General features: G+C 39.4%; 1 protein-coding gene across 1 annotated transcript; it reads left to right on the top strand.

The window, feature by feature from the left end:
• The first annotated feature begins 7,536 nt into the window (after positions 1-7,536).
• OMA1 (OMA1 zinc metallopeptidase) lies at positions 7,537-25,877 on the top strand. The gene is made up of 8 exons (XM_009947634.2): positions 7,537-8,045; positions 8,479-8,707; positions 9,766-9,939; positions 10,035-10,142; positions 11,785-11,913; positions 16,261-16,335; positions 18,210-18,359; positions 25,659-25,877. Exons 1-8 carry the CDS (start codon positions 7,537-7,539, stop codon positions 25,875-25,877), a joined length of 1,593 nt encoding a protein of 530 aa, XP_009945936.2.
• The last annotated feature ends 1,800 nt before the right edge of the window (positions 25,878-27,677 follow it).

Here is a 27,677-nt window from a genome sequence, read left to right as displayed (position 1 = left end):
CGAGGCAGAGGAGTAAAAAACTGTGGAGGAACGAACCCAACGATTGGGACCGCAAAGCAGTGCTTGAGATCCTGCCTCAAGGATGGTAGCAAAAAGGCAAAGCCCCGGAGTGCAAACGACAAAAATCGGGTATGGGTATCAAATTGGGGTAGGAATACGCAATTGGTATATTACAAAACCCACCACTTTTCCCGATACGTATTTATAGGGGCAATCTGGGTAGTCTTATGCGTCCCTGTCTGTAAGCCATATGCACACCAATCTTTTAATTGGACCCTATCTAGATGGGAAGACCAAGCATTAATTAAGAATATCACTAAGTCTGGAGCGCCCACCTTCCAGTTGACGGTGGGATCCCTCAGTCCCTATTGGCACCCAGACCGGGTAGCACCATTATATGTGCCCAGCTTCAAACCCAGGCAAAGGATACTGTAACTCACCGGGGCACTATTATTGTGCATATTGGGGGTGTGAAACCATAGCATTGGATTGGACCCCTGGGGGAGGAGTTGACAAGTTTATTACAGTAAAGTGGAGGCCCTCAGGCTGCACGAAACCAACGCGGCATAATTATATAGACACTGGAAACGGACCACCATCGGGAAACGTATGTCAGGGAATAAACATAACCGTCCTAAACCCAGAGGACTCAGCATGGCTAATCGGAAAAACCTGGGGTGTCCGGCTTTATGTGGCCGGTGTCGACCCTGGTAGCCTATTCTTTATAAAAAAGGACGCCATTCCAAATGATTCTGAACCAATTGGACCAAATTCCATACTCACACACGAACAAACTCTGGGACCTACAAATGATACTGAAACTAGCAATGATACCCAGTTTACTAGTAAGAATACTCACTAGGTATAACTATCCCGGAAGAAGATTTAGGAGGGAATACCAGCGGCAAACACAAAATGGGTGTGCTCAAGTATCGGAGTAACACCTTGCTTGAGCCTCCGAAATTTTAATAAAAGCAAAGATTATTGCATACAAGTAGCAATAATTCCAAAAATTGTATATCACTCAAATGAGTTTGTCTACAATTATCAAACCACCCCCGAGCACCATCTTGCTAGGAGGGAGCCGTTTACAGCTCTGACCATAGCCGCCCTCCTTACAATTGGAGGAACCGGAGTGGCCACAGGGATAACCTCTCTGATTAATCAACAAGCTGAATTTAAGTCACTTAGAGTAGCAGTGGATGAGGATCTGAGCAGAATAGAAAAATCGATAGACGCATTGGAAAAATCACTAAGATCACTATCAGAAGTGGTGCTTCAGAATAGACGCGGCTTGGATTTATTATTCTTGCAGCAAGGGGGATTGTGTGCAGCTTTAAAGGAAGAGTGCTGTGTGTATGCAGATCATACCGGAATAGTACGGGACACAATGGCAGAGCTAAGAAAGGGGTTGGAACAACGAAGGAGAGAGCGAGAATCCCAACAAAGTTGGTACGAATCATGGTTTAACCATTCTCCTTGGCTTACTACTTTATTGTCAACATTGGTGGGACCATTAATACTGCTCACTTTAACGCTTGCATTTGGACCTTGTATTTTTAATAAAGTTATCGCGATAGTTAAGAACCGTTTAGAAGCCGCTCACCTGATGCTTGTTCGAGTGAAGTACGAATCGGTATCCGATGAGCCCGATTTGGCAGAAACCCTTATTTTGAGTGCTCAAGAGCTACAACAGTTCAATGAACAAAATAATGGACAAAAGAAAAAGGGGGGATTGTAATAGGTAGCATATTGTGTTTTGTTCATTAAACCTGTATGGGAGGGTATGGATGAAAGATTTATGTGCTCGCAAGGCTTGATAGCTCAACCGAAGGACATCCGGCAAAGTAAACGAGACCCGTAGCTGAGGGGGTTGAGTAATCACATTCTTGCATAAGTTCACCCACAGGGCAACGAGGAAGACCTTCAGCTTTCATCCTTACGACCACCAGGAGGAAGAGAAAGACGCCCCAGCAACAGAAGGAACATGCGCAGAGTATGGACCTGATTGCGACATCGCGAATACAGGAAATGAGCCCGTATATAATGTGCTTACACGAGGCGGGAAGTTGCGAGCCGTTGGCGGAGCACAGACTGCCCGGCCGCCCAGCGCTGCCTTTGCTCTTGTTCGCTTGCTAATATAATAAAATTCACATTGGATTTTGACACTTTAAATTGACCGTGTCTCTACCTATCACACACTTAACTCTGGGTTGAGTAGCACCCTGGGCCAGCAAGGCATGCAAGTCAACCCTAGTGCAAGTCAGCTTAAGACAGGCAGCACTACGCGATTCCTAGGAACACCAGTGCTGGATAAATGGCACTAACAAACTGGACATCTGGGATATCAAAACCAACTCCTTAGTAGGAAGGGATCCAACAGTCTTTTTGTGGCTTTTACTTAAAGTCTTTCATCAAAATACTGTAAAATAGCAAGCAAAGAGCACTCCTTTACAACTTCCTCACACATGTTTCGGAAAGAAAGGATGGTATTGAATTTTATAATAACTTTTAGAGGAACAGTTTTGCAGTAAACTTCTGTTTGGTGGAGTAACGTCACATTCTGGATTTTGAATCTACTTTTTTTTTTTACATCGGTAACATAGATAATAAGCAGAAATAGTTATTAACTATTAACAAATTCTTAAATAGCATCTACTAACTGGTATGCCAGTGGTGCCAGGGAGGGCAAGGGACAGTTAATCCATCATACAATACAATCAGTGGATCAAGACAAGATATTCTAGTGAACAAGAAACGGAAAAACATTTTCAAAAAGTGTTGCCTAGTCTTTTAAGTGAGTGTGAACTCCTGAGATTTCAATAAGTGGCATTAAATCCAACTTCTGACTTGCAGAAGGCTGATGGAGTGCGTTGTTTCTGCCAAGAGTTTAGCCCAAGACTAATGAGCAGAAGTGAATTAAACTGGAACCTGAATGACAAAACCATCAACTAATATTTAGGTTTTGCTTGGATTTATATAAAAGCCAAATATTTTATTATTTTATAGTAAGTTTTTCCATTTGAAGCTGAAGACTGTACATTTTAACTGACAACTTTTGAATTGTGATGATCAAAACTGATAGCTGTCCTGGGTTACAGTGTAAAATGTGCCAAAAGGAAAAAAAAAAAAAATTCTATTACCATCTTCAGGAGCTGTTGAGACCAGGTGGGGCGGTGCTCCCTGCCTCCCCCCTCTGGACTATCTCCTGTTACTGGGCACAACAACGCCTTATCGCCTGACCCATCGATAACTCGCTCCTGGGCTATCTCCTGTTAATGGCCCATCAAGGAACTGCCTCACGACTCCCCATCCCATTGTGAGATGCTCCGCCCGGGGAGGGGGGGGAAGGAGCCAAGCAGTCCATGCCAAATAAAAACGGAGATTTTGAACACCCTAGCAGCCTTTCTTCCACTGGATTCCCAGAGGAGCTTTTCCCCCCACTGGAGTTCCAGAGGACAAGAGCTATCTACCTACCTACCTACCACTGGACCTTCGGAGGAAGACCAGACTCTTTTACCTGATTGCTGCTTCCACAGAACTACATCCATCACTTCAGGAGGACTGCAGCCAGCATCTTATCGGACTGCTACTGCCACCCTAACAGGGTGTCAGGTTGTATTCCTGACTCTGTCAGTGTAAACCAGTGGGTTGTTTGTTTTTCCCTGCCTTGTGTTATATATATATATATATTAGTAAAGAACTGTTATTCCTATTCCCCATATCTTTGCCTGAAGGCCCGTTAATTTCAAAATTATAATAATTTGGAGGGAAGGGGGTTGCACTTTCCATTTCAAGGGAGGCTCCTGCCTTCTTCCACAGACACCTGTCTTTTCAAACCAAGACAATAGCGTGGAGACTTTAGCACCAAATTGTTTCCACCTGAATATACAGGAAAAAAAAAATATTTACAGTTAAACTGTTTTTCATCACTTTTATTGGATTTGACATTTGCTTGTGTGAATAACTTCATATATATAGAAAATCTCATTCAATTCAGTCCCACTAGTTATATAGAGAGATACACAAATACTAATGGACACATCTACACAGGAAAATTCTACCTGCTAAAGTGTTAATTGGTGAATTGTACTAAGGACAACTGTATGGTGTATTTGTACAGTGCATGTGGAGAGCAAAAGCTTTGATAAGCTCACATCTAGTCAGTCAAGGGGGGCTGATACTAAGTGGCTTCCTCCACAGCAATTTGAAGCAAGGATTTGGGGACAGGTAATGATAAATGACTCTGTGAGCTCCATCCCACCATGTACAGAGTTCACAGGTGTTTCAGATGCATTTCATCTTTGAAAAAAGGCAGCTGTGAAAATGCTTCATGATCTGAACTCACTCTACAGATCAGTTCTTCAGCAAAGAAATTTAGTGCCGTGCTGAGGTTCACCAGAAAACCTATACATCACTTATAACCTCTAAGTAGCTCTTATGCAGTCTTAAGGCATGAAAGCTTGCCTTCTGGCCATCTTCAGAAATGCGAATTACAGTCTTTTTTTGACAAAGAGATGAGGCTAGTAAGCAAAATCTCAGCTACAAAACAAGTCTTAACCTATCTCTCTAAAGCGTAGAACTTTCTCTGTTTCCTTGGAAAAAAATGGTTATACGCATATATATTCACTAAAATTCAAGAGGAGCCATGGTATAAATGACTAGTTAGAATGTTTCTTTCACTATGTCTATTTAGAGAAAAACACCACTTCATCCAATTGCTCAACTGTTTACCAGATTTTCACATAGAGAGATATTTAGTGTTGGTATCTGATAGAGAGATCCTATAATTACCTGTACGGTATTTGCTGCTTGTCTGCTTTGAGGTTTTAATTATAAGTGATGCCACTTGGGGAGAATTTAGAAGTACAGAATGTAGAACACAATTTTTAGCCCAATCCATGCACACTCAAAACATCCATTGAGTTTAACAAGAATTTAGGCAAGTTGGTAATGCAAAAATAGCTCCTATACCCTCTATGCAGAGAGAGTTAAATAATGCAATAGGAGAAACAAATAATAGCAGAAAGAAATTTGCAAAGAAAAAACCCAAACATTTTCAGCAGGCTTGAAATAAAGTGGACTCTGAGGCGGAAGAATGACATTTCCTCCACAGAAGAAATGGTAGAAAGCCTTCATGCTTGGTTTAGGAACAGAGAATTCTAGACAAAGAAGACAAGAAAAGCAAGCAAATACAAAGTCTAAGAAAAAAAAGGATATCAGGAGACATTCACAAGGGCTTCCATCTCAGCTCTTCATTTCTTGACAGCTGGGACACACACAGGCCTTAGGTTAGACAAACTGCTTTGCTGCTGCTTCAGCTCTGCTGTTTTTGTGACTGGAGCTGACAGACACAAGAATTAATGCTGTGCTAAACTGACTGACAGATTTTACTCTTCTTGCCTTACGATGATAGAGGCTGGGCAGGTCTTAAAGGAATTGTGTCTAATGAAAACAGACTTTCTACCTATCACTGTATAAAGTTTCTTCTTGGCCTGGACTCCAAGATCTGGTCACTATATATTTTCCTTGGCAGCAGACATCAATGCTTAAGAACTGTCACAGCAGTCTCAGTAATCAAAAGGGATGGACTAAGGAATACCTTAGCAAACACTGAATACTTGACTGTGCTCACGCACAGAGTATGTGACTGCTGAAGGCAAAGATTTGTGTTTCTTTACCTTTGGCAATGAGAAGGCCTTTGTTTACATGAAAAGCCCCAGGGCTTGTACGAAGCCTGGGCTGCCCTGTCATTACCACATGCCTCAGCCTTCCATTCAACAAAGGACCTGTTTTTCACATCACATCATTTAAGATGTACTTCTGTCAGCCAGACGAGTAGGCCAAAAGTCACATATTAGGTTAGCAGCTTGCCCTTTTCTTGGATTTAAGAAAAACTAAGCATCACCTTCCCATCTACCACAGTCCCATGAGAGCCGGCTGCTCCCTTCCACAAGTGTCACCAGCCCTCTCTGGTAGCAGGAAGCACTTCAACACTTCAGGTCTCTAAAACCAGCAGCAAGCAAGCCCAAGGTGTAACACCCACGAGCTCTGAAAGCTGAAGTGGCCTTGTCTAGCTCAGGACCTCTTAACAGCCAGGCCCAGGGACGCAGGAAGCAGGGCAGCACACAGGCCTCACAGCAACGCCATCGCAAAAGCTACGGGAAAGGACGGCGGCAGCAGCATGGCTCCGCGCCTCCTGAAGGGACGCCCTTCCCCTCGCCTCCCTCCGGAGCCGAGCCGAGCCGAGCCGAGCCGAGCCGAGCCGAGCCCGCCGCGGCTACCACAAAATGGCAGTCGGGGGCGCCTCGGCCACCCCCTTCATCTCGCGCGCCGGGGCTGGAGGCGGGGGGCGGAGCCTCCGCAAGGGCCGGGCCGGGCCGGGCCGGAGCGGAGGGGAGCGGAGCGGAGGGGAGGCCAGGCCAGGCCAGGGGAGGCCGCTGCCGCCTGACGGACGCGGCGCGGGGACGTGCCTCTCCCGCCATCCGCCTCGGCCCGGCACAGACGGCGTCTCCGCGTCGGCCCGGTCTGGCCCCTCCTCCGCCGCCTCCCGGGGTGGTGAGTAGGGCAGCCCGGTGGAGGAGGTGTTTCCCGGAGCTGAGCCGATAGGACGTTCAGCTGTGACGGCGGGCAGAGTTGCCCCGGGGGGGCGCCTCAGAGTGACACGTCTCCCTCCCCCCTCTCGCCTCCTCGCGTCTGCCCATATCACGATAGTCGCGCCAGCACCGAGGCCGGGGTGTTGCTCGCGTGCGGGATGCCGGGCGCTGAGGGCCGGCAGGCGAGGTCAGCACCCAAGGGCGGCTCGGGGCGTCAGGCCGCTGCCAGATGGGAGGACGAGGAAAAGGCGGGAGGAGCCGGCGGTGCGGCTTCTCTGAGAGGGGCGGCGATGCCGGCGGGGGTGGGGAGGGAAGTGGAGGCCGCAGTTGGAGCCAGCGGGTGAAGATGACCGCCGCGGGGCCCCCTGGGCGGGGGTGGCTGGGTGCCGCGGCCTGCCTGGCGGGAAGGCGTTTCCAGTTCCGTGCCCCTGAGTAAGAGGCTACCGGCTGGAAGACACTCGGTTTCGCTGTGTTGAGTCGTTTCGTTTCTAGGCCGGGTGCAGCAGGTACGCACTGTGCGTTCGAGAGCAAAGTATTAGCAAAATGCTCAATAGATCCTGGTTTTCCTCAGTGTGTATGAATGGCACCTGTGGCAAGGAGCCCGGCGAGGGAAGGTGACGGTGCACACACGCCTTCCACAAGGGACACCTGCAGTCATTCTGATCTGGTGGTAATAAAAGCGAAAGGAGAAAAATCACACTGTGTTTTATTCTCATATACAAGATGCTGACTTTTTCTCAGTTGAAAGCAGATTGGTACCTTAAAACTGCAACAGGATGCAGTTGTAACTGTGACTTTTTTTGTGTAACACGATTTGGCAAACAAATACATCGTATCTGTTCAGATGAAGTAATGGTTCAGAGTTTTGTGTTTGGGTGGTTTTCTTAATACCTCTCTACTATTTTTTTTCTTTGTTTCAGGGTAACCAACCAAAGAAGTTATGAATATCATCAGTGGTCTAAAGTTGCCGAGCAGGAGCTGTACTTTCTTTCGTTTGACTTCTTTGACCAAGCCAGGGAAGCACAATAATCTCTATAGGTCTTATGCAGGGTATTGCCAAACTCAAGTCAGTTGTGCACGAGATAGATGCCAAAGACTACATTTGAGTGAAAGCAACAGAAACTATTTTTTGACTAGAAGCCCTGACTCCTATAGAAACTTTGTCAGTAAAGGACTGAGGTGTCTTTTGAATGTCCCAGATACGGAAGTGTACAACAATGCACATCACAGTTCAGGAAGGTTTTGCTTCCAGTCTTCACAGCCATTGGGGGAGAAGATCACATCCTTCCAGAGCAGTTCTCTAAGGCAACTCCTACATCATTTTTCTGCTTGGAACATTCAGATCATCAGGTCTTTTAGCACATCACCATTGTTTCAGGCTGCACCAGTTCCTCTTTTCTGGATTATTGTTAAGCCAGCTCAGAAACTATTTGCTATCATTCTTGGCAGGTAAAATACTAACTTACTTCCTCTCTCAGTATAAGACCCCATTATGCAAAGATGTATACATGAGTTTATGGAGAATGGTGGGTGTATTTGTAGTGTTTTCATTTTAATATCTGTGCAACATTTTGTAGGACTGGGGCCTAGACTGACAGTTTGCTCAACATGAAGTTGTTTCCATTATCAGAGGTGTTAGATGTATCTTTTGCTCCTCTCATTCCCGTGTATGTGTGGCAGAGGGAGATGAACCAAGACACTAAGGGGCATTCCTTTTTCTCCTGTGGGAGGGATGAATTGGAGTGAAGTAGAAGCCAAGGTTACAGTATAACCTGCCGTAAGTGCTTACATGATGTGAGACTGTAATAGAATACAGCAAGGGCAGACACTAACAAATTCTGTTTTAACTATTTCCTAAGTTAACAGTGTTTATATCTTACAGGAGCATAAGAAATTGGTGGAAGGCGCTTCCTCCTAATAAACGGGAACTTTTTAAAGAAAGTGCAAGAAAAAATAAATGGAAGATACTCTTGGGTGTCAGTAGCTTAGGAGTTTTATTTGTCATGTTTTATTTTACTCACTTGGAGGAGACACCCATCACTGGGCGCGCTCGACTGTTGGTGTTTGGAAAAGAGCACTTTAGGGAGCTGTCACAGATGGAATATGATATGGTAAGATTTTAAAGAAAAAATAAAAATACTCTCAAACTGTTAATGCCTTTTTTTTTTTTTAGTGATAGTCCAAGTAATGAGATGGGCAAACAAACTTTGAGGTGTCCTTGATAAGTTTTGAACTTCATGCTCAGAATCCTGCAGAGCACCCCCATCAGTTACCCGCTCCTCTTGTCCCCGTCCTTTTTAAGAGTTCCGTTTCCATCAGCAAACCACTCAGGGGCACATGAGCGCATTGTATGTATGTAGCAAGCATTTCTAACTGTGTTATTGTAATATAATAAATCTAGAAATCTGGTAGAAGCAATAAAAGCATAGCTAATAGGTATATGCTAAGATCTATCTCATTTTCTGTGCTGATCTGAGTGTTCTTTGGTACTTGTTTAAGGTCCTCTCTTTTAAGCTGTTGCTTTGTAAGGTAATACTCTCCACCTGCATTCAGTTCTACTTTTTTTCATTGGATCAGCTAATTTTTCTTTAATTTCTTTCTTTAAACTATACATTGCACTAATTTCTGTAACTTTGAGTTCTGTTGCTTTCTGTTCTAAAGCCAGTGAAATGTGATAATCCATGTACAAATGTCACTGTATTCCTGCCTGACAGGGAATGTGAAATAAGAACAGAACAGAAATAGTACAAGGATATATTCAGATTACATCTTTTGTATAAATTTTCCACCTTACAAATTACAACAGAAATACATATAAATATACGTGTAAATTCAGATGGAAATTCAGGAAGGTGTAGAAGGGTTTGCCAAATTGTGATGCCAGGCTTAACTGTGTGTTAGGAAAGCACCAGATACATGAGGCTGTAGGATGAAGTTTATACTGTCCTATTTTTGATCTGTTGTCACTTTACTTCCTATAAAGTTTATAAATCCTTAACTTGTGGGTCTGAAAGCCTGAACACCAAGATATTGGCTTTGGCTGTATGAAAGAAAAATGTATTAAAATTAGATTTAACAAAGTTGTGTGTAGCCACTAAATTAGTTTACCAATTAGTCATTTACTGTGTGTTTGTTCTGCATAGCAATCAATGAATTTTTATTTTTTCAGTGGATGGAGGAATTCAAAAGTAAAATGTTACCTGAGACAGATGCACGCTATCAGGTTGTGGAGAGAGTTGTTGGTCATTTATCTGAAAGTAATAAGGAAATCCCACAGGTCTCAGCTCTCAAGTGGGTTATCCATGTGGTAGACGAACCGGATGTAAATGCTTTTGTGCTTCCAGTAAGTTGCACCCAATACAAAAATTATTAGTAATATTGAAACAGCATTTTATTTATGTATCTTCTACTTAATTTTCACTCTCTTTTTGTTTACAGAATGGTCAAGTCTTTGTTTTCACTGGATTGCTAAATGCAGTTTCTGATATTCATCAGCTGTCTTTTATTTTGGGGCACGAAATAGCTCACGCTGTGCTGGAACATGCCGTAAGTATTTAAAGAAAGCTGTCTAAAATTCTTGAATTAATTCTGATTCCTTTCATTAAGATTCTTCCTATCGCTACCAGCCAAAGTTTCAGTGTGACTCTTTCTAATTAATGAAAAATTGAGTTTGAAATGAGAGTATTCTGCTACAGTATATTCTTATTACTCATGTAGTACTTAATAGCTGTCAGAAGTCCTGTAGTAAGTGTTAGCACAAGGTCTGCCAATGCTTTTCTTCATAGCTGTATGGATGGATTATGGCTCACTATTAACAATCATTTAGAACTTGGTCTGCAGATTCCTCTCCTGCTATAGTGCAGACGTAAGGAAGTAGAGGCACTCAGCGATTCGTTTTGTTACTCTTATACTTCTTAATATCTACAGAAGTGGATATACTTTAATAAATTATTCTAAAATACATGATATTTTTCCTTATAGTAGCACATAATTTTAGAATGCCAAATTCTAGACTGCCTGGAGCTTGATCCTGCGTTTACAGATGATTGCTTTCACAGACTTAGTTTTTCTATATCTGTATTTTTCCATATGTGTTGCAATTGGTAGTTCTTTGCTATTTGAACAGGATGGAAGTGATGATTTTGTTGTGGTTTGTTAGGTGCAACTATGAAAAAAGAGGCTAATATAGAAATATGGCTCATACTGTTCTAGATTGAGGTGGTTTGCTAGGAAGTGCTTCTTTGCCTCCAAATTGATTTCTTTCTGTGCATGTCATTTTAAAAAATTTAGTTCATTACCTATTCCTCAGTTTGAGAAGACACAGTGAGAAGCTTGTGAACATAAAGATCCTGCCAAAATTGCAAAACTAATCTGGAAATGGGTAAATACATTTTAAAGGTAGTGGAAATACAGGAGAATTGCTTTACTGCATTTCATATGATTTTTGACGAGCAACACTTCACATCATAGTTTCTTGGGCTCAGTTGAGGCAACTAACTTGTTAAACTTCTAAAAAAGTATTTCTAATAATAAAAAGAACTTACCTTGTTTCTGTGGAACCTGGGTCACCCAGCTGGCATAGAGAAAAACATTGCATGATCTGGCTTGTAACTGCTGGTATCAATTTGTTGCATGTCAAATAGAGCTCTGAAAACCAGGAAAGTTTCATTGCCTGTCTTCAGAATCTCTCAGTTTCTGAAATGAAAAGAATGCAACAGAAAATAAATTAAATACATTATGCTTAGTGTCCCCCTTATCCAATCAGTGCTCGTGTGTAAATGATGTCAATTTCTTCTCAAATTATTGTAAAGAACAGTCTTCTAGGTCTTTTTATAGATTTTTTGTTGTTGTTGTTGTTCTAACTGAGGTGTCTCGTTGCCTTTTTACTAGAGAGCTCTGCCTGCATGATGCTGTCATCTTATCTCAAGCTTTGAATCTCTTGAATTGGGAGATAGCCAAAATGTATTTGTTCCAGCTATGTTGATGCAGTTGGTGTGGATTCTAGACTGAAAGTACATTGTATCCAACTGGATTTTTTTTGTGCAAGCAGGGGAGCTTGTTCTTACCTTGTTCCTGTGGCTGCACAGAAAAAAAAAATCAGTGATTTTTAAAGTGTTTCCAAATTCTATTGTGTTCTAAAGAAACGTCAGACAGTAAGGAATGAAAGTGGGACAATTTGTGTTTGCAGGCAGAGAAAGCCAGCCTGGTTCACTTCTTGGATTTTCTGTCACTCATCTTTCTCACTGTCATTTGGGCCATCTGTCCCCGTGATAGTTTGGCAGTTGTTGGCCAGTGGATTCAGAGCAAGTTGCAGGAGGTAAGTCTGGCATTTTGTATTATCCTTCCTGAGTTCCACAAAAAAACGTTTTTAATCTTGGGGAGATAGTACCACTAAATAGTATGCTTGGGGAAAAAGGCAAGAGGAGAAATATTATAAGCAAAAATTAATATTTTAGTATGTTTTTGAATGAAATACGTTTTTATAAATCTGTATCTGCTTTAGTTGATAGGTATTGTCATTTGATATCTTGAAGAACTTTAGATCTTCCTAAATGACTGGATTTAGCTGGTCGAGCTCCGAGTACCTTCTTGCCAGTCAAATTAAATGATTGTCTTTCTGAAATGTAGCTCACCCTTTAAAGCTGTATATGTTGAAATGCCATGGTTTTATTTTGAGTAGTTGTTAAATTGTTTCTAAACCAAATAAAGTAGATGGTATTCTTTAAGTACATTGTTAGCGGTAAGAATAGTTTCCAAGAGAAGAAAATTGAGAATCTGAACACTTTTAAAGTGTAAACCGTGCTATAATAAAACTTACTGAAATAATCTTTTCAGACAGCATATATTCCAATAAAGTAAAAGTCAGATGCTTTGTGGTGCCAGCTTTCTTCAGCTGTCTTCGGACAGTTACTGATCCCTTTCTTTTTAAAAAATGAGGGTTTTAAAAAAGAAATTTTGCTTACATCATGAAACTTGAATCTGAATTTAAGTGAAAGAGCTCTTTGATTTCTTCGACTTCTCTTGATGTTTTTTTCGAGATTTCCCCCAGTTCCCCAAAACCATGAAATTAAACATAACCAGTCTGTTTTGGTAGTCCTTATGCTAATGGGTAGATGTGTGGATTCCAAACATAAATTATCTCTAAAGAGCTTGGGTATTTGTACAAGTAGCTAAGAAACCAATACATTGATGAATGCTCGCCAGCATTTTGAAGAGCTGAATTTGGAAAAACCAAAGTGTGAATCAATCCTGAGACTGCTCATAATTTAGACAGCAAGATTTAACTCCCTGTCAGCATCCTTTTCTCCTCTTCTAGGCTAACTGCAACTGGTATTTTGGCACCGTGGACTGGAATTGTGCTTTAGATTGCAAGTGGAATCTGGGTTTAAGCTCAGAGCCCTAGTCTGCTGTAGGAAAGATCTATCATATATGAGCTACTGTACAGTAATGTCCTGGCTTAAAACTCTGATCAAACTCACCTTCATTGCTGTTAAACGTATCTATATGTAATGCAGAATAAAGAAGTAATTAATATTTACAAAGCTTTCATCCCATATACAAGAGGTGCTGCATAGAAAATTTTGTTTCTGTGAGTCACCCAGAAGTGCAATGGCTGTTGGTTTCCTCCACTCAACATTTGCCTGTTGTGTTTACATGAAAATGAATCTTTCTACATGTTTTCTCTAGGATGTTTCTTTTCCTCTTCTTTCCATAACTATATTTTACTTGATAAAGTTTTAGCATCCCACTCTATGAAAGTGTTATTTAAGCAACATTGCAGTACTTGCTTCTGTTTCAGTATTTGTTTTCCTTCTGTGTCCTCAAAGTTCACGCTTTTTTACCTGCTGACTATTGTTTACTTTTTATTACTGGCTGTAAGTAGTTTCCAGTGGCTCTTTGTAAGGCTTTTGGCATGTTAGCTCCAGTTCTGCTTTTTTCTGCAAAGCTAGTGGGTTTGCTTGCCTTAAGAAATTGTTCTTCTATGTGATTTCATTCATGGTTGTTCTTTAGTCATGTATTTCTGAACTGAAACATGTTGGCTTTGCTTTTACAGCAGCAGTTATTTTATAGGGGAACTAAAGCCTAGGAATTACTCTTGGAATATCACAAAGCATGACTGAGTTTTACTCATGTCCTGCACACTAGTACATACGGATACATCCCTTCCTTGTACATAGTACATCCCTTCCTTGTCCACCTCACACCATCAGGTTTGTATTTCATGGGGAAACTGGTGATTTTGGATAGGCAACTTAGCTGGAACTTCTTTCTTTTTAAGATATACAGACAGCTCTGGTAATTGATTTGAAAAATCAGATCTGCTTTTATTATATCCAATTTCTGACAAGGATTTTAGATCAGAGTTTGAAGATGTGATTTTTCATTCCAGCACATTCACAAAAGATTTTTTTTTAAATTTCATTTCACAGTAGCAGATGAGTAGTATTGTATATTGGATGTCTCAAGACCCTTTTATGTGACCACTGCCGAGATTATAGGCTAGAAGCGCACTGTGAAGAAGAACCCGTTTTCTCAAGAGATTCAGTTTATCTCATAGTTTTAATTTTAGATCTGAAGAAGAAACACATAGAATCTCAAAAATTGCAGAGGACGCTTCTAGGTCTCTTGTATGTTAATGAAATTTTGGTAATGATCAGAACATAACAAATCTGGAACCCTACTTGGTCATAAGCTATATCTAGCATAAGAATTGCTGTATGGAGTCACATCAGAGCCTCTTTAGGCTCCTCTCTTAGCTGTGACTGGCCAGGAGCAGATACATAGAGGAAAAGTAAAGCAAATAACAGCAATTATAGGGTGATAGTTTGATAGTTTCTTCAGATGCCATTCCTCCTTCCGCAGTCTGCAGCATGGGTAGGTCCTGAACTAGAGATTGCATTAGTATTGTGTTTATTTTTAGAAACACAGCTGTATTTTTACCCTAGTGCTTAACTGTAAATTGAAATAAAACTATTTAAGGGGTAAGAGTTTAAATACTTATCTTTTTATTAGCATCTTCTTGCTGTTTCAGATCTTTCTTTCTAGGTGGTCTATTAAGACACATGCATTCAGACCATCAATTTCCTAGTTCTTAAACTTTTGCAAATCTTTTTTGAGATGGATGCTACCTCTTCTTCCTTAAAATTGTTGTAAACCTTCCTGAGAAGAAAACCACAAGTGGTTGTAACTGAAGAAATAGAAAACTGCCTGCTTGTGTAAGCCTCTGTTCCAGTTAGTGCTCTGGGTAGTCCTATTGTCTGTTACCGGTTTCATCTCCCTGTCTGAGAAACATTTAATAATTAGACAAATAGTTTATCTGGCTAACTGGGAAATGGTGCTTTAGGAATAGATGGCAGACTAGCCAGGGATATCTTTGCTGTTTGCTGAATATATGCATTCCAGTAGGCCCAGAGCACTTTTCAAGGCAATAGAAATGTATATTCCAGTTCAAGTAATGACTTTATCATCAGAGGATTTTAAAAATACAGATGTTTAAGGTCTGTAAGGAAACTTAAGAATTGAGAAAGTGACCTCATCTATCCTTACTTATAAACCCTCATATGCGGCTTTAAAAGAGCTATAGAGGGTCACCTTTGGCTGGCTTTATTTTTGACCTAGTAAAGAAAAATTGTCAGTGCTACTTTAGAAAGAAGCAAAAAGTTACAGATGCCTTTATGTACTCAAGAGATTGGATGACTTCTTTGGTGCTCTTCATTTCTATCTGTTTTGTCTTTTTTTTTTTTTCTTTCTGTAACTTACAAGGAGGACATATTTTTATAACAAGATAAAAAGCTGATAAAACCTTTTTTTCTTTGCTAACCTTGCACATCCCTGTTCTTCCATTGATATTTCCTAATTGATACCCAGACCTGAATGTTGTGACATGTTCGTTATCTCTGCGGGAGCAGGCTGTTTTAACAAGTCCTGATTTGCTTTTACTATAAGCTGATAGACTAGGACAAGGCTGCCCAAGTCTGCATGAATTACATATGCCAGAAGATCCTGAGTTATGTGACTAAATAACCGTTTGAGAAAACTACCGCTGTCTCTTAGCGTCTGTTGATAGTGTGTGTTGATATCGTGTCATACCCTAGAAAAAAGGAAGAGGAGTGGGTCAGATTTATGTCTTCCAGTTTGATTTCTTAAGGGCAATTTGGAACTTGTGTTGGGGGATAATGATGACAAAGGAGTGATTTCTGCATGAAAATGTTTATGGCTACATTCCATACTGAGGGCTGTGTATCATACAAAACAGATCATACCAGATTTAAAGACAGGCATCATGAAAGTTTAAGGGAGCCACTGGAATGTTTTACATACAGTTGCTACAACAAAAATCTTGATGCAAATAGAAGAGTGAAGTGACAAAATTCTAGTTTAGAGTTGTCATTGACCCTGTGGTTGCTGCAAAATGCTGAGAGATTGGCTGCTGAGAGGGGCCATGAAAATATGTATAATTTGAATTAATTTCTGCTGAATACAGGATCAATGAATTACCTATAATGGAATTAAATATTACATTAAGAAAAGTAATACCAATCACATGCAATATGAAAATGATAAATAAACACCATTTCTTATGAGGTTAGAAAAACAGCTACACTGCTCTAGCTTTGTAAACATTCAAAACCACGAAATAGAGCTTTGATGTGCTCCTTTGCAGTTTATGTTTGATAGACCGTATAGCAGAACATTGGAGGCTGAAGCTGATAAAGTGGGACTTCAGTTTGCAGCAAAGGTAACTCCAACTTGCTTCTTTTATTAGCACTTCATCAGACATTTTTCAGTTTCCATTATAATCAGAGGGGATTTCACACTTCATACAGAGGTAAACTGGGTGTGTGTGGGGGGTGTCCCAAAATTTGAAAGATATACATTGATGATGTAGTACAAAATAAAACGATTTGTAAGGAAAGACAAAGTCATTCTGGCTACATTGTGTGTAATAAAATGGAAGTTTGTAATGTTGTGGATGATTAACTGCACATTATGCTTTCTATGTAGTTTATTACTATTAGAAGGAAAAGCTACATTTTTATAAAGAGGAGAATGCCAATTAGTGAGCTTCTGTGAGAAGGATATATTTAATTGTATGTTAAGATATAAATTACCCTTTAGGTTTTTGTTTTACTTAGTTTCCGTCTATTGTGAGAAATTCTGAGGAATGCTTTACTATGTTGTAGTGCACCTGAAATATTCTGATCTGTATCTATTCTAATGGCAATTCAGTAAAATTTAAGAACTTTTTGATGTTGTTGTTATATTTTCTGTGATTGCTGGTAATTATGAAGTATATCAATTTTGTTCTAATATTTAAAGAGTCAGTCTAAATACAGCCATAAAAATAATGTGGCTTTGCTAAAGTAAGACAAAAATTTGGTCAGAAACTACTCAGCATTTTTTTGCTTAACTTGGTTTTTTAGTTACTTTTTTTTTGTCCCTGTGGATTTTAATTCTGAATTAAACTACAACTCCTCTTTCATTTCTAGCTAAGTGCAATAGAGCTGATAGATAACTATGAAAGCAGCACCATCTAGTGTTAATATTTCATAAGGAAAATTTCCTTTTCTTAATAATTATTAATATTTCTTCAAGGAAGAGTTTTTAAAATTAACTGATTCTGAGATTGAAACTGCATTTAAAGTCATCTAAGGGAATAACGCAATCCACAAAAAACCGTAATTGCTGTGTAGGTGCTCTCGGCTTTGTAATAGGGAAGATGTAGGGTCATACTAGAAAAAAACCAAGAACAGTGATATCTCAGCGTTTCTCTGCTTCTGCAGATAATCTTTTTATAATAATAATTTTAAGAAATTAAATCGAAGGTTAAAGCACCACTTCTGTATTTCTGGGGGAAAAAAAGTAGTTTTCTTACCTTCTGAGTATTCATCTCTTTTTTTTTTTTTTTTTTTTCTTAAACAATGAAAATTAATGTAAGAAATCTTATTCTTTTTCCCCCCTACACTTAAATGCAAATATAAAGGAGTCTGTTGGCGATACACAAATGCCGCTCTTAAAGTTAGTGTTCCACGAGTTTCTACGGTTAAGTATATACTTCTATGGAGAGAGACAGGAGAGTCCTAGTTCTGCAGAATTCCTATTTTAACATATTGTGGATTACAAAGATCTCCCTTGAAAAAGGCAGTGTAATCACTTACAGAAAAGCCTTTGCAGTACTTAAGTATGAATTATTATCACTTTATATTTTTTACTCTAAACTTCTTCCTGTAAATTTGCCTAAATCTGTGGAGACAACTAATTTGTTCTGCTGTGCTGTGTCCAGCAAATATAACTTAGAATAAGTTGAGTTTTTTAAAGAACAAGTAGGTGCCAGAAATTGTGAATCTGTTTTTCTCCTGAATTGTTTAATTCAGGTATAAGTTTCTTAAGATCGGTGAGATTACATAGATGTTAAAAGGAACAAATTCAGTGTCTATATGGATGAGTGTTTTACTGCATTTAGATATTTTAGAATAGCCTTTTCCTGTCAGGTATGAGAGGGACCATCTAAACAGGCTTTGGAAATTTAAAACTTAAGATGTCTTTTGTAACTCAATATCCACTAGGATGTGTATTGTATTACTTTTAAATCTATCTCCTTTCTTTTTTCAGGCTTGTGTGGATGTAAGAGCAAGCAGTGTATTTTGGCAACAAATGGAATTAGCAGAAACCATTCAAGGGCAGCCCAAGTTACCAGAGTGGCTCTCTACACACCCTTCTCACGAAAATAGAGCTGAGCACTTAGACCGGCTTATCCCAGAGGTGAGCAGAGTTGAAGGAAGTGTGTGTTTTTCTCTTAGGCAGGTTGCCAGAATTAGTTTGGTATTGATTCACAAGCTACTTTGGTATTGATTCACAATCTGCTCTTTTAGCATTGTGCGTATCTTTTTCTTCATCCTTACTGAATTTTTTTGTTAGAAAGCTCTCAACTGTAAAGTTTTTATTAAATGAGGAAAAATTAAAATAGGTAAAATGTAATTATATTCTAGGGTTTTTTTCTGTTCTGATTTCTGACCAAAATGTAGTATTTTTGCTTTTGAATGGCCTTCCTGGTATAGATGTGACCATGTCACAGGTATCCTCCATTCTTTTCTCTTTTCTGCCAGTTTGGAAGCCAGTTTTTAAGTTGGATCCCTAAGCTATTCTTGATTTCTCTTGCTTTAGTAGCTAGTCCTAGGCTGTCAGATAGAGAATGCTCCATCCTATCCTGTCTCTCTCTCTGATGTGGGATTGAATACACCTCGAATAACTATGCCGCAGATCCCCAGTAGAAGATTTCTTAATAGCCCTAATTATGATAGGTCTCTGTAGATTTTGCAGCCTGCCTTTTTCTTCACATCTCTGTTCCGTCACATTAGGGAGCAAATTTTACCTCATTCCAAGGAACCTGAGCTCATTCACGCAATTGCCTATCGATCTGCAGTCTTTTTTCTGTTCTTTCTTTCAGATTTTCTCTCAGAGGAATGCCAAGTACATAGCTACTTGGGGATCCTTGTAGTTTCATGTGCTGCTCCCTGGTAGCTTAAGGACAGAGAACCGTTCCGAGTTTAGTAGTCTTAACTGGTTTACTATGTCTTTAAATAGTGGGGTTTTCAACTACAGCAAAATAACGTGGATTGGGTTTTGCCCAGTTTTTTCTTTTTAAAATATAGTGTTAGAGCACTTCACAACAGCACTTTTTCAGCTTTGCTAAACTGTGTTTGGAAATTCCCTTTCTTATAACCAACTGGTAATTTCTTCTTCTTTTTCTTTTTCTTTTTTTCTTTTTTTAAAAAAATCTCAGTCACTTTAAGTCTTTCTCAATTCCAAACTGTAAAGACAATTGAAGATTTATTGGCAGAGGGAGCACTAAAATGTTGAGGTGTTTGCTGATTTCAAAGGTGAAAGATTTTCATGAATCCTTTGATGAGGATGAATGCAGTAAATATTCTGAATGGTGGCATAAATCAAAATCAACATTGGGGTAGGAGATTGGAGACTGGCTAGACTGAATATTTTAAATTAATATACCCAAGCTCTGTACTTTGCAAAAACAAGTTGTGAGACTATTTTTATGGATTTTCTAACACATTAGAACAGCTGAATGGAAAATGATACTTGTTGTGGAGTCTCAGTTTTAGTTAGATTGAATATAAAGAGTTCAGGATCCTTTATTTTCATACAGTTATTGGCTGGCTTATAAAGCGGTAATGAAATAAATTACTTTTTATGATGTTCTACCCCAGGACTGAGCAAATAAGTTAAATAACTGAGCAACTGTGTGGAACTGGTGGTCATGTTATTTCTGACTTAACTCTTGTAGTTTAGCAGGTGGAGCAACCTTCCATCTTTTTATAGCCACCACTCTCACTTCCAAGAGCAGTGGAGGCTAGGAAATTTTCTTTCAAAAGATAATTGAGGAGAAGATGTTTTCATTTGCATTTCACCTTAAACATTATTTGGAATAGGCTGAAAAAGCAGAGGCTGAAGGCTTCTTGTTTTTAATAGGAGTTCAGTAGGTGAGGCTGATACTACAAAAGTGGAATAAAAATGAAAGGCGGCATGTAGAGGTGTTGTTGGAGGCTTCTTGTCTGAAGCATTGACTCCCCTTCATCTGAGAGCTGCCTTCTTGAAGCTGGATCTCAGGCATTTAAAGGGAATCCCTGGGCTTTGTGGTTGTTCAGTATCAGCACCTTCTTGTTTCATTGTTCACATACTTAAAGCCTTTTAGAGCACTATGTTTACCATATATTAATGGCCATTAGATATTCAGAGCCGAGGGGAAGAAGGCAGATTTCAGAAAGCGCCTTTTTATCTCTCTAGTATCTCTCTGTGAAGAAACTGTACTTGTTAAGACTTAGTATCAGATCCATCATGAGCATTGTTGTGTTTCATACGCTGATGGTTTTGAAGCTGAAATGGTTCAGGACAATACAGTATCTATCATTAGACCAGCTACTGTAGCTGGGGGAAATAGGGACAAGTTTTTGGACTTCTCAGGCCACAGAGGTGTTTCTCTACAGACTTCTAAGCAAGTTCACAATAAGATGCAATCATATAAAGTGAGAAATTTTTTTCAGGTGATGAAATGGCATGGCTTAATGAGGTGACTTAACAGTCGTAGGAAATGTAAATTAAAGCAGGAATATCACAGGGATTCTCTTTTCACAGAATTAAAAGACGGGAAGTAAATCAAATGAGATTTGAAAGTCTTGCATCTGGTTTTCTGAACAAGTTGGAAGCTGTAGCCAAGCTGAGGAACTAATGAAGAAGAGAGCTATAAACAGATACAAAGTGGTGCTGTCCAGGAAAGGAAATAAAAAAGTTTTATTGTGCTTTTAAAGGATTTCCCCTTCAGACGGGGAGAGATGTAGATTTTAAAATAGGAAACCAGAATATACTGTTAAATAGGAAACTGAAGTCTCCTAGAATTCCTACATGGAAGGTGATGAGGTGCTCGATGAAGGCCTATACATTTTATTTTCAGAAAAAGAAATCTTAAAATAATTTTGTAGTAGTAGGAAGAATGCTTACCATTGTTCTGGAGAGAAAAATTGTGGAAGTGTAGTGCCAGAGAGAAGCTACAGGATCTTCTACTTTGTCTCTGAACCTTTTATTTTTATGGTCTCTCACTTGCTGCAGTTTGTCTACCTTTTTCCTAGTATGCTGTTCAAATAGAGCACTGAACATGAGCTGAAGCCTCAGCTATACTAAATAAAGCAGGAGGTTATCTACTGAGCCTTGCTTGTGTCACAAAAATTCGTCTTGATGTGACATTTTCTTTTTTGGCACCATGTTGTTGGCTCAGATTCCATTTTTGATTCGCTGTAACTCCTGTTTCCCACTCTGTCTTGTGGAAGTGCCACGTTGAGATCATTTCGAAAGTAGTACTAAGTTAGGATGTGTCACCTCTACTGCTTCTCTTTTGTTTGCTACATTAACTTGTAAAAAAAAAAAAAAGTTAGTTAGTTTAGTTTGGCAAGACCTGCTCTTGTCAAACCCACATTGGCTGGTTATTATTTTTTATTATTGTTTGGGTAGTATTGCTTATTCCTCAGTCTGCTGCTTTTGGATATTGCAGATACATTTATTTTGCTTCCTTTTCAAAAATGGGTCGGTATATTTGCCCTTTGCTTGTGATGTGGAGATTACTTCAGATAGTTGTAATACTAGAATATATTAATTAAGCCCTATCAATGGGAAAACTTAAAAGGAAAATAAGAATAAAAAATACTAATCTGTGTTTCTATTCTCCCCAGTTGTTAAATATTTTGTCACCATTTTGCTTTTCTGTGCCAACAGCAGCAGTGAAAGATTTGAAGTATTAACATTGTATATAAATTGCGTTTCTTCTCCATCAAGTATGAATCATCTTTTTACTGCTACTTCACTTATAGAACCTGTTGTCTTCTCTATGCCTGCTGATTGTAACTCATTTTGCAACCCAGCATTTCTTTTTTTTTTTTTTTTTTTTTCTTTTTTTCCTCTATGCTTGTGCTATTTCTTTGTTTTTGTCAGAATTGCAAGGTCAGAGCATAAGTCAGTCCTGCCAAGGTAATCACAGTTAACACACAAGAGACTTGTAACCCTGTAACCCTTGGCCTGGTTTGCGGACAAGAGAATGATGTGACTTTTATACTGAGAGAGCTGACAGCCCGAGAGGTAGGATGCACTCCAAAAGGCTGTAAGGGGTTGAGATGCAGCAGGTAGCCTGATATCTGTGACATGGTGAAGGATTAATATTGAGAGCTAAAAATTACTTGGCTCTGTATTTGTCTCCACTGGCAGGCTTTATATGAAAGCAATAGGATGAGGTGGACCTCCCTAATTCCTATGCCTTCCCCCCTCCCAGCACATTGCAGGAGGTGACTGCAGCTGTATTGATAAGAAAAACAGCTTCACCTTTGTTATTTACAAGCAATAGTTTTGATATTTTGTTTGAGATCTCCTGAACCGATAAGCATGCAGGTGGTCTTTATTCTGAACAGCAGTGCTTCTCTCTCAAGGTGAACCTAAAAGAACAGCATTAAAGTATTCTCAGTTCCCAGGTGAATCTATGTGCTCACTCTGGCTAGCTAACCTTGTCTCAGTTCTGTCTGTCGTCTTTATTGAGAACACTCTTCAGTTAAAACAGTCAATGAAACCTGTTCTTATTATGGTATCAATATGCATGTGCTTCGTTAAGAATGCTTGTACTTGTCCTGTTACCCAAACTGTCAAAAACCAATTTACTTGAGCAGGATTAAATTACTGGATTTGAAGTTAGTAGTGATTTTGGAAGTACAGTACAACTGACCGCGTTGGGGTGTTTTATCTTTCAAGAAAAATTATACTGTAAGCTCCTCAGCCTGTAACTGGCATCTTACTGATGTTACAGAGCTACTGGCCCAAACCGAAATAGCGGTGGTCAACTGAGCCAGGGAAGAACACTTTCTAACTGGAGTTGGACGTTGCGTGGCAGTCACAAATGTACATACAAAGGCTGCTTTCACTGGAGTGTGTAGTCATAGCTGTCTTTAACAGTAAGAGAACGTGTCAACATAGCTTTCCATTCTCATAACTGTAGTCTTTTTAATGGCACGTGAGTTGATGGTGTTGAATAGATGCCTTCTACCCCCTTGGAGAGCTTTACGTCTGGCAAGAACGCAAAGGCATCCGAAGGGTAAAAGTGTTAACCCTGAAGTATTGTTTTTTACCTTTGCTCTTGTGACTTTAGCATTTTAGATAAATGAAACCGTGGAAATAGGTCAGGCACTATATAGCCACGAAACCCAGACATATAAAATTGCTAAATTAGTTTAAAAGAGGATTATGTTGCCCTTTCCAGGATACAGCCTAAATCTTCATATTTCCATTTGCCTTGAATAATGCTGCTTGACATTAATGCAGTCTTGCAGCAGCTTATGTTCTGGAAGAGAACAAGAGAAAACTCTTGGTTTGTCATAAATGTCAGTTTAGAAATTAATTGGTCACTGAAGCAGAAGACTGTTCAGCAGTACAGTTACATTTGGTGACTACATGGACGATCATGCCGTAGGAAAAACAAATACTGAAAGCTTTATTCGTATTTTTTTAAAGTTAGACAAGAAGAATATTTGCATGCCTAATCCAGACTTGTTTAACCAGTAATTTGAAAGTTACATTTCAGCAAGAAACAGCTGAAAGAATTCTTGCTACATTCCTGAAATGAGTCTTTTTCCAGAACCAGTTGTTAAACTTAAATACCGTTTGACTCTAGCCATTTATAGCAAACTCTTTATCAGTTCACTGTAGTAAAGCTAGGGAGAACTATGTTTTGGTACCTTCTTGTACAAAGAAATGAGTTAAGAAGCTCTGCTCTTCTGTTTTAAAATGTGCTGTAGTAAGATGTTTCCAGTGTCTCCCATAGAAGAATACCAGATTGTTTCAACATGAAGGGCAGATACTTATGCATAGCTGTACTGGAATATTTGATTTGATATTTCAGCCAGATCTAGTATAGCATAAAAATTTCTGTTCGGTTTAAGTGCAGTGCTAGGACTGCTATGAAAACTGTGTTACTTTCTTCCTCCTTTTTAATCCGTCTAGAACAAATTAATCAACCATGCTTTCCGCTAACAGTCCTCAGTACTGGTTAGGAGGCACCTGGCTACAACTCGGGACAGGTCTGGCCATTGCTTTTCAAGAATCCATGGTTATGAAGTGAAGCGGAATAAAACATACATTTGAACTTACTTTCCCATGAAAAGATTATAAATAGAGCTGAATGTTAATCTGCCCGTAGGTTTATGCTGAGGCCGAGATACAGATAAGATTCCATAAAAGTGACCATACAACAGTGACCGTTAAGTAATCCTAAATATCAGGCTGGATTTTGACTTAGTGTTTCCTTGGTGTTTCATTTTGCAAATCTTGAAAAAATAGTTCTCAGCGGAGATGTAGAACCCTCTAAAATTCTACATATATTTTGCTATATGATACATAGGAACTTACTTTTCTTGGTTAGTTTAAATGGGTCTTGTAGGAGAATCCATGGATACTAGTAGGTCTGTGTACAACTGCTTGCAAAAAGTGCTGCATCACTTAGTTTTGTGGCATCCATTGGTAGCTCTAAAATGAGCTGCCTGTTTGCATGGACTAATTAAGGTATGTTCAGCTTTGTTAAAATAACTGCCAACTTAAGCATGCTTTTAAAGCAGCTGACTGTACAGTTTTCTCTCTATTTCTCCACAGTGCCTTTGAGACATTAGGTTCACTCATTGTCATATCTTTCTCAGATTGCCCACAAGACATTGTGATCTGGGGGGAGTCTGCTTGTGCTACTGGATTTTGATTCTCTGGGAAATTCTTTGGCTGCTTCATGCCTCCACTTTCTAATCTGTTGAATGGAAGCAATGGCACTTCCTCAGTGAGCAGGAGTAACTTAAAATTTGGTCACTTAGTGCTAATCTTTTTATCCAGATACATTTTTGCGTTCTACAGACGTTATTTTCTCCGAATACTCGGAAGCTGTTACTCAAACGCTTCTTGGAGATGAGATCAGTTGTGTAACTGGACCTTAACTATGCTGATCAACCACCTGGATCTCTGTGCCGAACAGTTAAATGTCCAGTATGTTATTAGAGATTTTTCCCCTCCTTTTTTGAGTCAGACATCTATATATAATTACTTCAATAACAGAACGTATCTGATGAAGGATATTATTCACAGCCCTTTTTTTCTTGATGCAGTCATTTAAATTTACATGGGAATGTAAATTAAAAGGTAAAAGGTACTGATGTGAACAAGTGTCACATAAAATAGTTGGAGCACTTCTTGTCTGTTTATGCTGTACCTTCTAGAGTATCCAGTCTTTGAGAGACTGTCTGTGGGAAAATCTGTCCTTTTTTTCCATTGTTTTATGACATTATTACATTTCTCATTTCTTCTCAAGAATTCTTGGTTTCTGTTGAAAAGTTATTCAATAACAACTCAGTCTCAGTGCTATACTCGCTAAGCTTTACATGGAAATGCAAACCTTACTGGAAAGCCAAATCGCTGACTGAAACCTTTTTTGTTTTTCTTACTTGAATGAGCTTGACTTGTTTTCCTATGTATTCACAGGCTCTTAAAATAAGAGAGAGCTGCAATTGCCCATCTCTTTCTGGACCAGATCCTCGCCTCATTTTCAAACTTAACATGCAACATCTCCTGGAATCGTCTAAAGATCAAGAAACCCCAAATTCTGCAAAGCGAGATCTCTCAGAACCAAAACTGGATTTTCCTCGCGCTCAGAAAGTGGAAGATATGCCAGTAACTTTTGCAGTTAAACCTACAGGCTAATGATAATCATTTCCACCTTTTATGAAACTTGTGGTTCGTGAAGGTCTGTCTTACAATGCAAATTTGTCTTTGAACCATAAAGAAGATGTAGCCAGTCATATCCTGTTTCTTTTATGTGATCTCTTACTCAAAGCAATAAGGAACCATGCCCACACAAGAAGAGCGGTGTGTTGGAGCAGAAAGTTCCTTATTCAACGAGAGTTACTAAAATTAAATCACTTCTCAGGGGAAAGATAATCTCCTACAATCCAGTCACACAGTGTAATTTTCAGCTTTATCAGGCTCACCTTGATCAGAGGACAGATGAGCCAGAAGCGTCCCTAAAGCAGAGCAAAAAAGTACAATTTTCATTACTTAAGTCGTCTGGTTTATCTTGCCAGAATTTGGGTTAGATCTATTCAGCTTCATTTGAGAAATAATGAGGAGAGCTTACTGCCTGTTCCACATACAGTATGTTTAAAAATACTAAGCTGAGATGCAGTAATAGCCTATGGGCTAGATACACCCCCACTTAATTAGGTGGATTTACTGCTGGGATTTTTCATCCTTCTAAGGCGTTTTAGAATATGGATTGATTCAACATTTTTCTTCAAAGCAACCTGAAAGGGTTGCGCAAAGTTCAATTTGAAAAAGGAGTTAAATGATTTTCAAGGAAGTCGTTCTTCTGAGAGAAACACTGCATAGGAACCATAGTTTGTAGCACTAGAATGCTTTGCAAGGATGGCTCATGCCTTTTTAAAATGATCAGGATGCCTCTTCAGACAGCAGTTTTACTGCAATGACATTTGGGTTGGTTACATCTGTTTGGACAGAAGTGATTGCTGATGTGTGATTATATTACACAGTAGACAAATACAACAAGGTTTCTTGACTGCACAGCTTTCGCAGCTGTACCTTATCCAAAAAGCTGACTTCTCTTCAGGAACCTGGCATCTAATGCTGAGCATCCCTCCCTCTTCCCAGTCCCCCTGAAGCCATGCATTTTATACTGTGGAGACCAACACGCACAATATAGGTAAAGCTCTGCCTTTTGTGATGGGCTATCCAGTATAGCCAGCATGTTAATCTTTATTTGGACATGTTTGAGTTACCCTTGCTTTGCAGTTGATGAAAATATTGAAATGTTGATCTTGCAGGAAGATTTAGAAAGAGGTGGCAGTGAATGAAAATAAAAAAGGGAAATCCCATTCTTTTATCTGTTAAGACATGTTTGCAATTAGTTTTTTTTGTTCCTCATATTAGAACAAAAATCTCTTTCATGTATGGTAGGGTCTTACATGAAGGGGACATTCAAAACATTTTACAGTTCTTGTTTCAAGAATTGAAACACAGTATTGTATTTTGAAACATTTTTTTTTTTTAATACGTGGAGGAGCACAGACTTTATCATATTTCTTCAATTAAATCAGAATGCAAGCTTTTAAAAAGGAAAAAAATAACCTGTTTGGTGCTGTCAGTGAATATAGTTGGAAAAAAAGATGGTGAAACAAGTAATTCTTTTACCAACTTCAGTTGATGAGCCAGGGTCCTTTGAGAAACACCAGCAACTCCCTACCTTATCTCTGGTCAGAGGTAAGTTGATGTATCTGTTATGTTGGTGAGCCTAGGTCTGATTACATAGGTCTAGATTGGCTGCATATTGCTTACAAGCTGTTCTTAAGTCTCTGCTCAGTACTGCTGGTAAGAGGCAGAAGGTCCAGCCTGACCGTTATTCATCTATCCATTTTTATTCTTAGTGACAGGAGGTTTTGTAACAGGCGTTCAGTGATGTGTTGAAGCATTTGGACATTGTCATCTGAA

This window comes from Leptosomus discolor, chromosome 3, assembly GCF_034619465.1.
Source record: "Leptosomus discolor isolate bLepDis1 chromosome 3, bLepDis1.hap2, whole genome shotgun sequence".
In the NCBI taxonomy this organism is placed as follows: domain Eukaryota; kingdom Metazoa; phylum Chordata; class Aves; order Leptosomiformes; family Leptosomidae; genus Leptosomus; species Leptosomus discolor.
Note: the sequence above shows the minus strand (reverse complement) of the source record. Positions and strands in the feature narration are given on the sequence as shown.

Coding starts and splice junctions, on each gene's coding strand:
- OMA1 (XM_009947634.2), top strand. CDS start 7,537: ATGAATATCATCAGTGGTCTAAAGTTGCCGAGCAGGAGCTGTACTTTC. Junction 9,940..10,034: donor TAAATGCTTTTGTGCTTCCA/GTAAGTTGCACC, acceptor TTTTGTTTACAG/AATGGTCAAGTCTTTGTTTT. Junction 10,143..11,784: donor ACGCTGTGCTGGAACATGCC/GTAAGTATTTAA, acceptor TTGTGTTTGCAG/GCAGAGAAAGCCAGCCTGGT.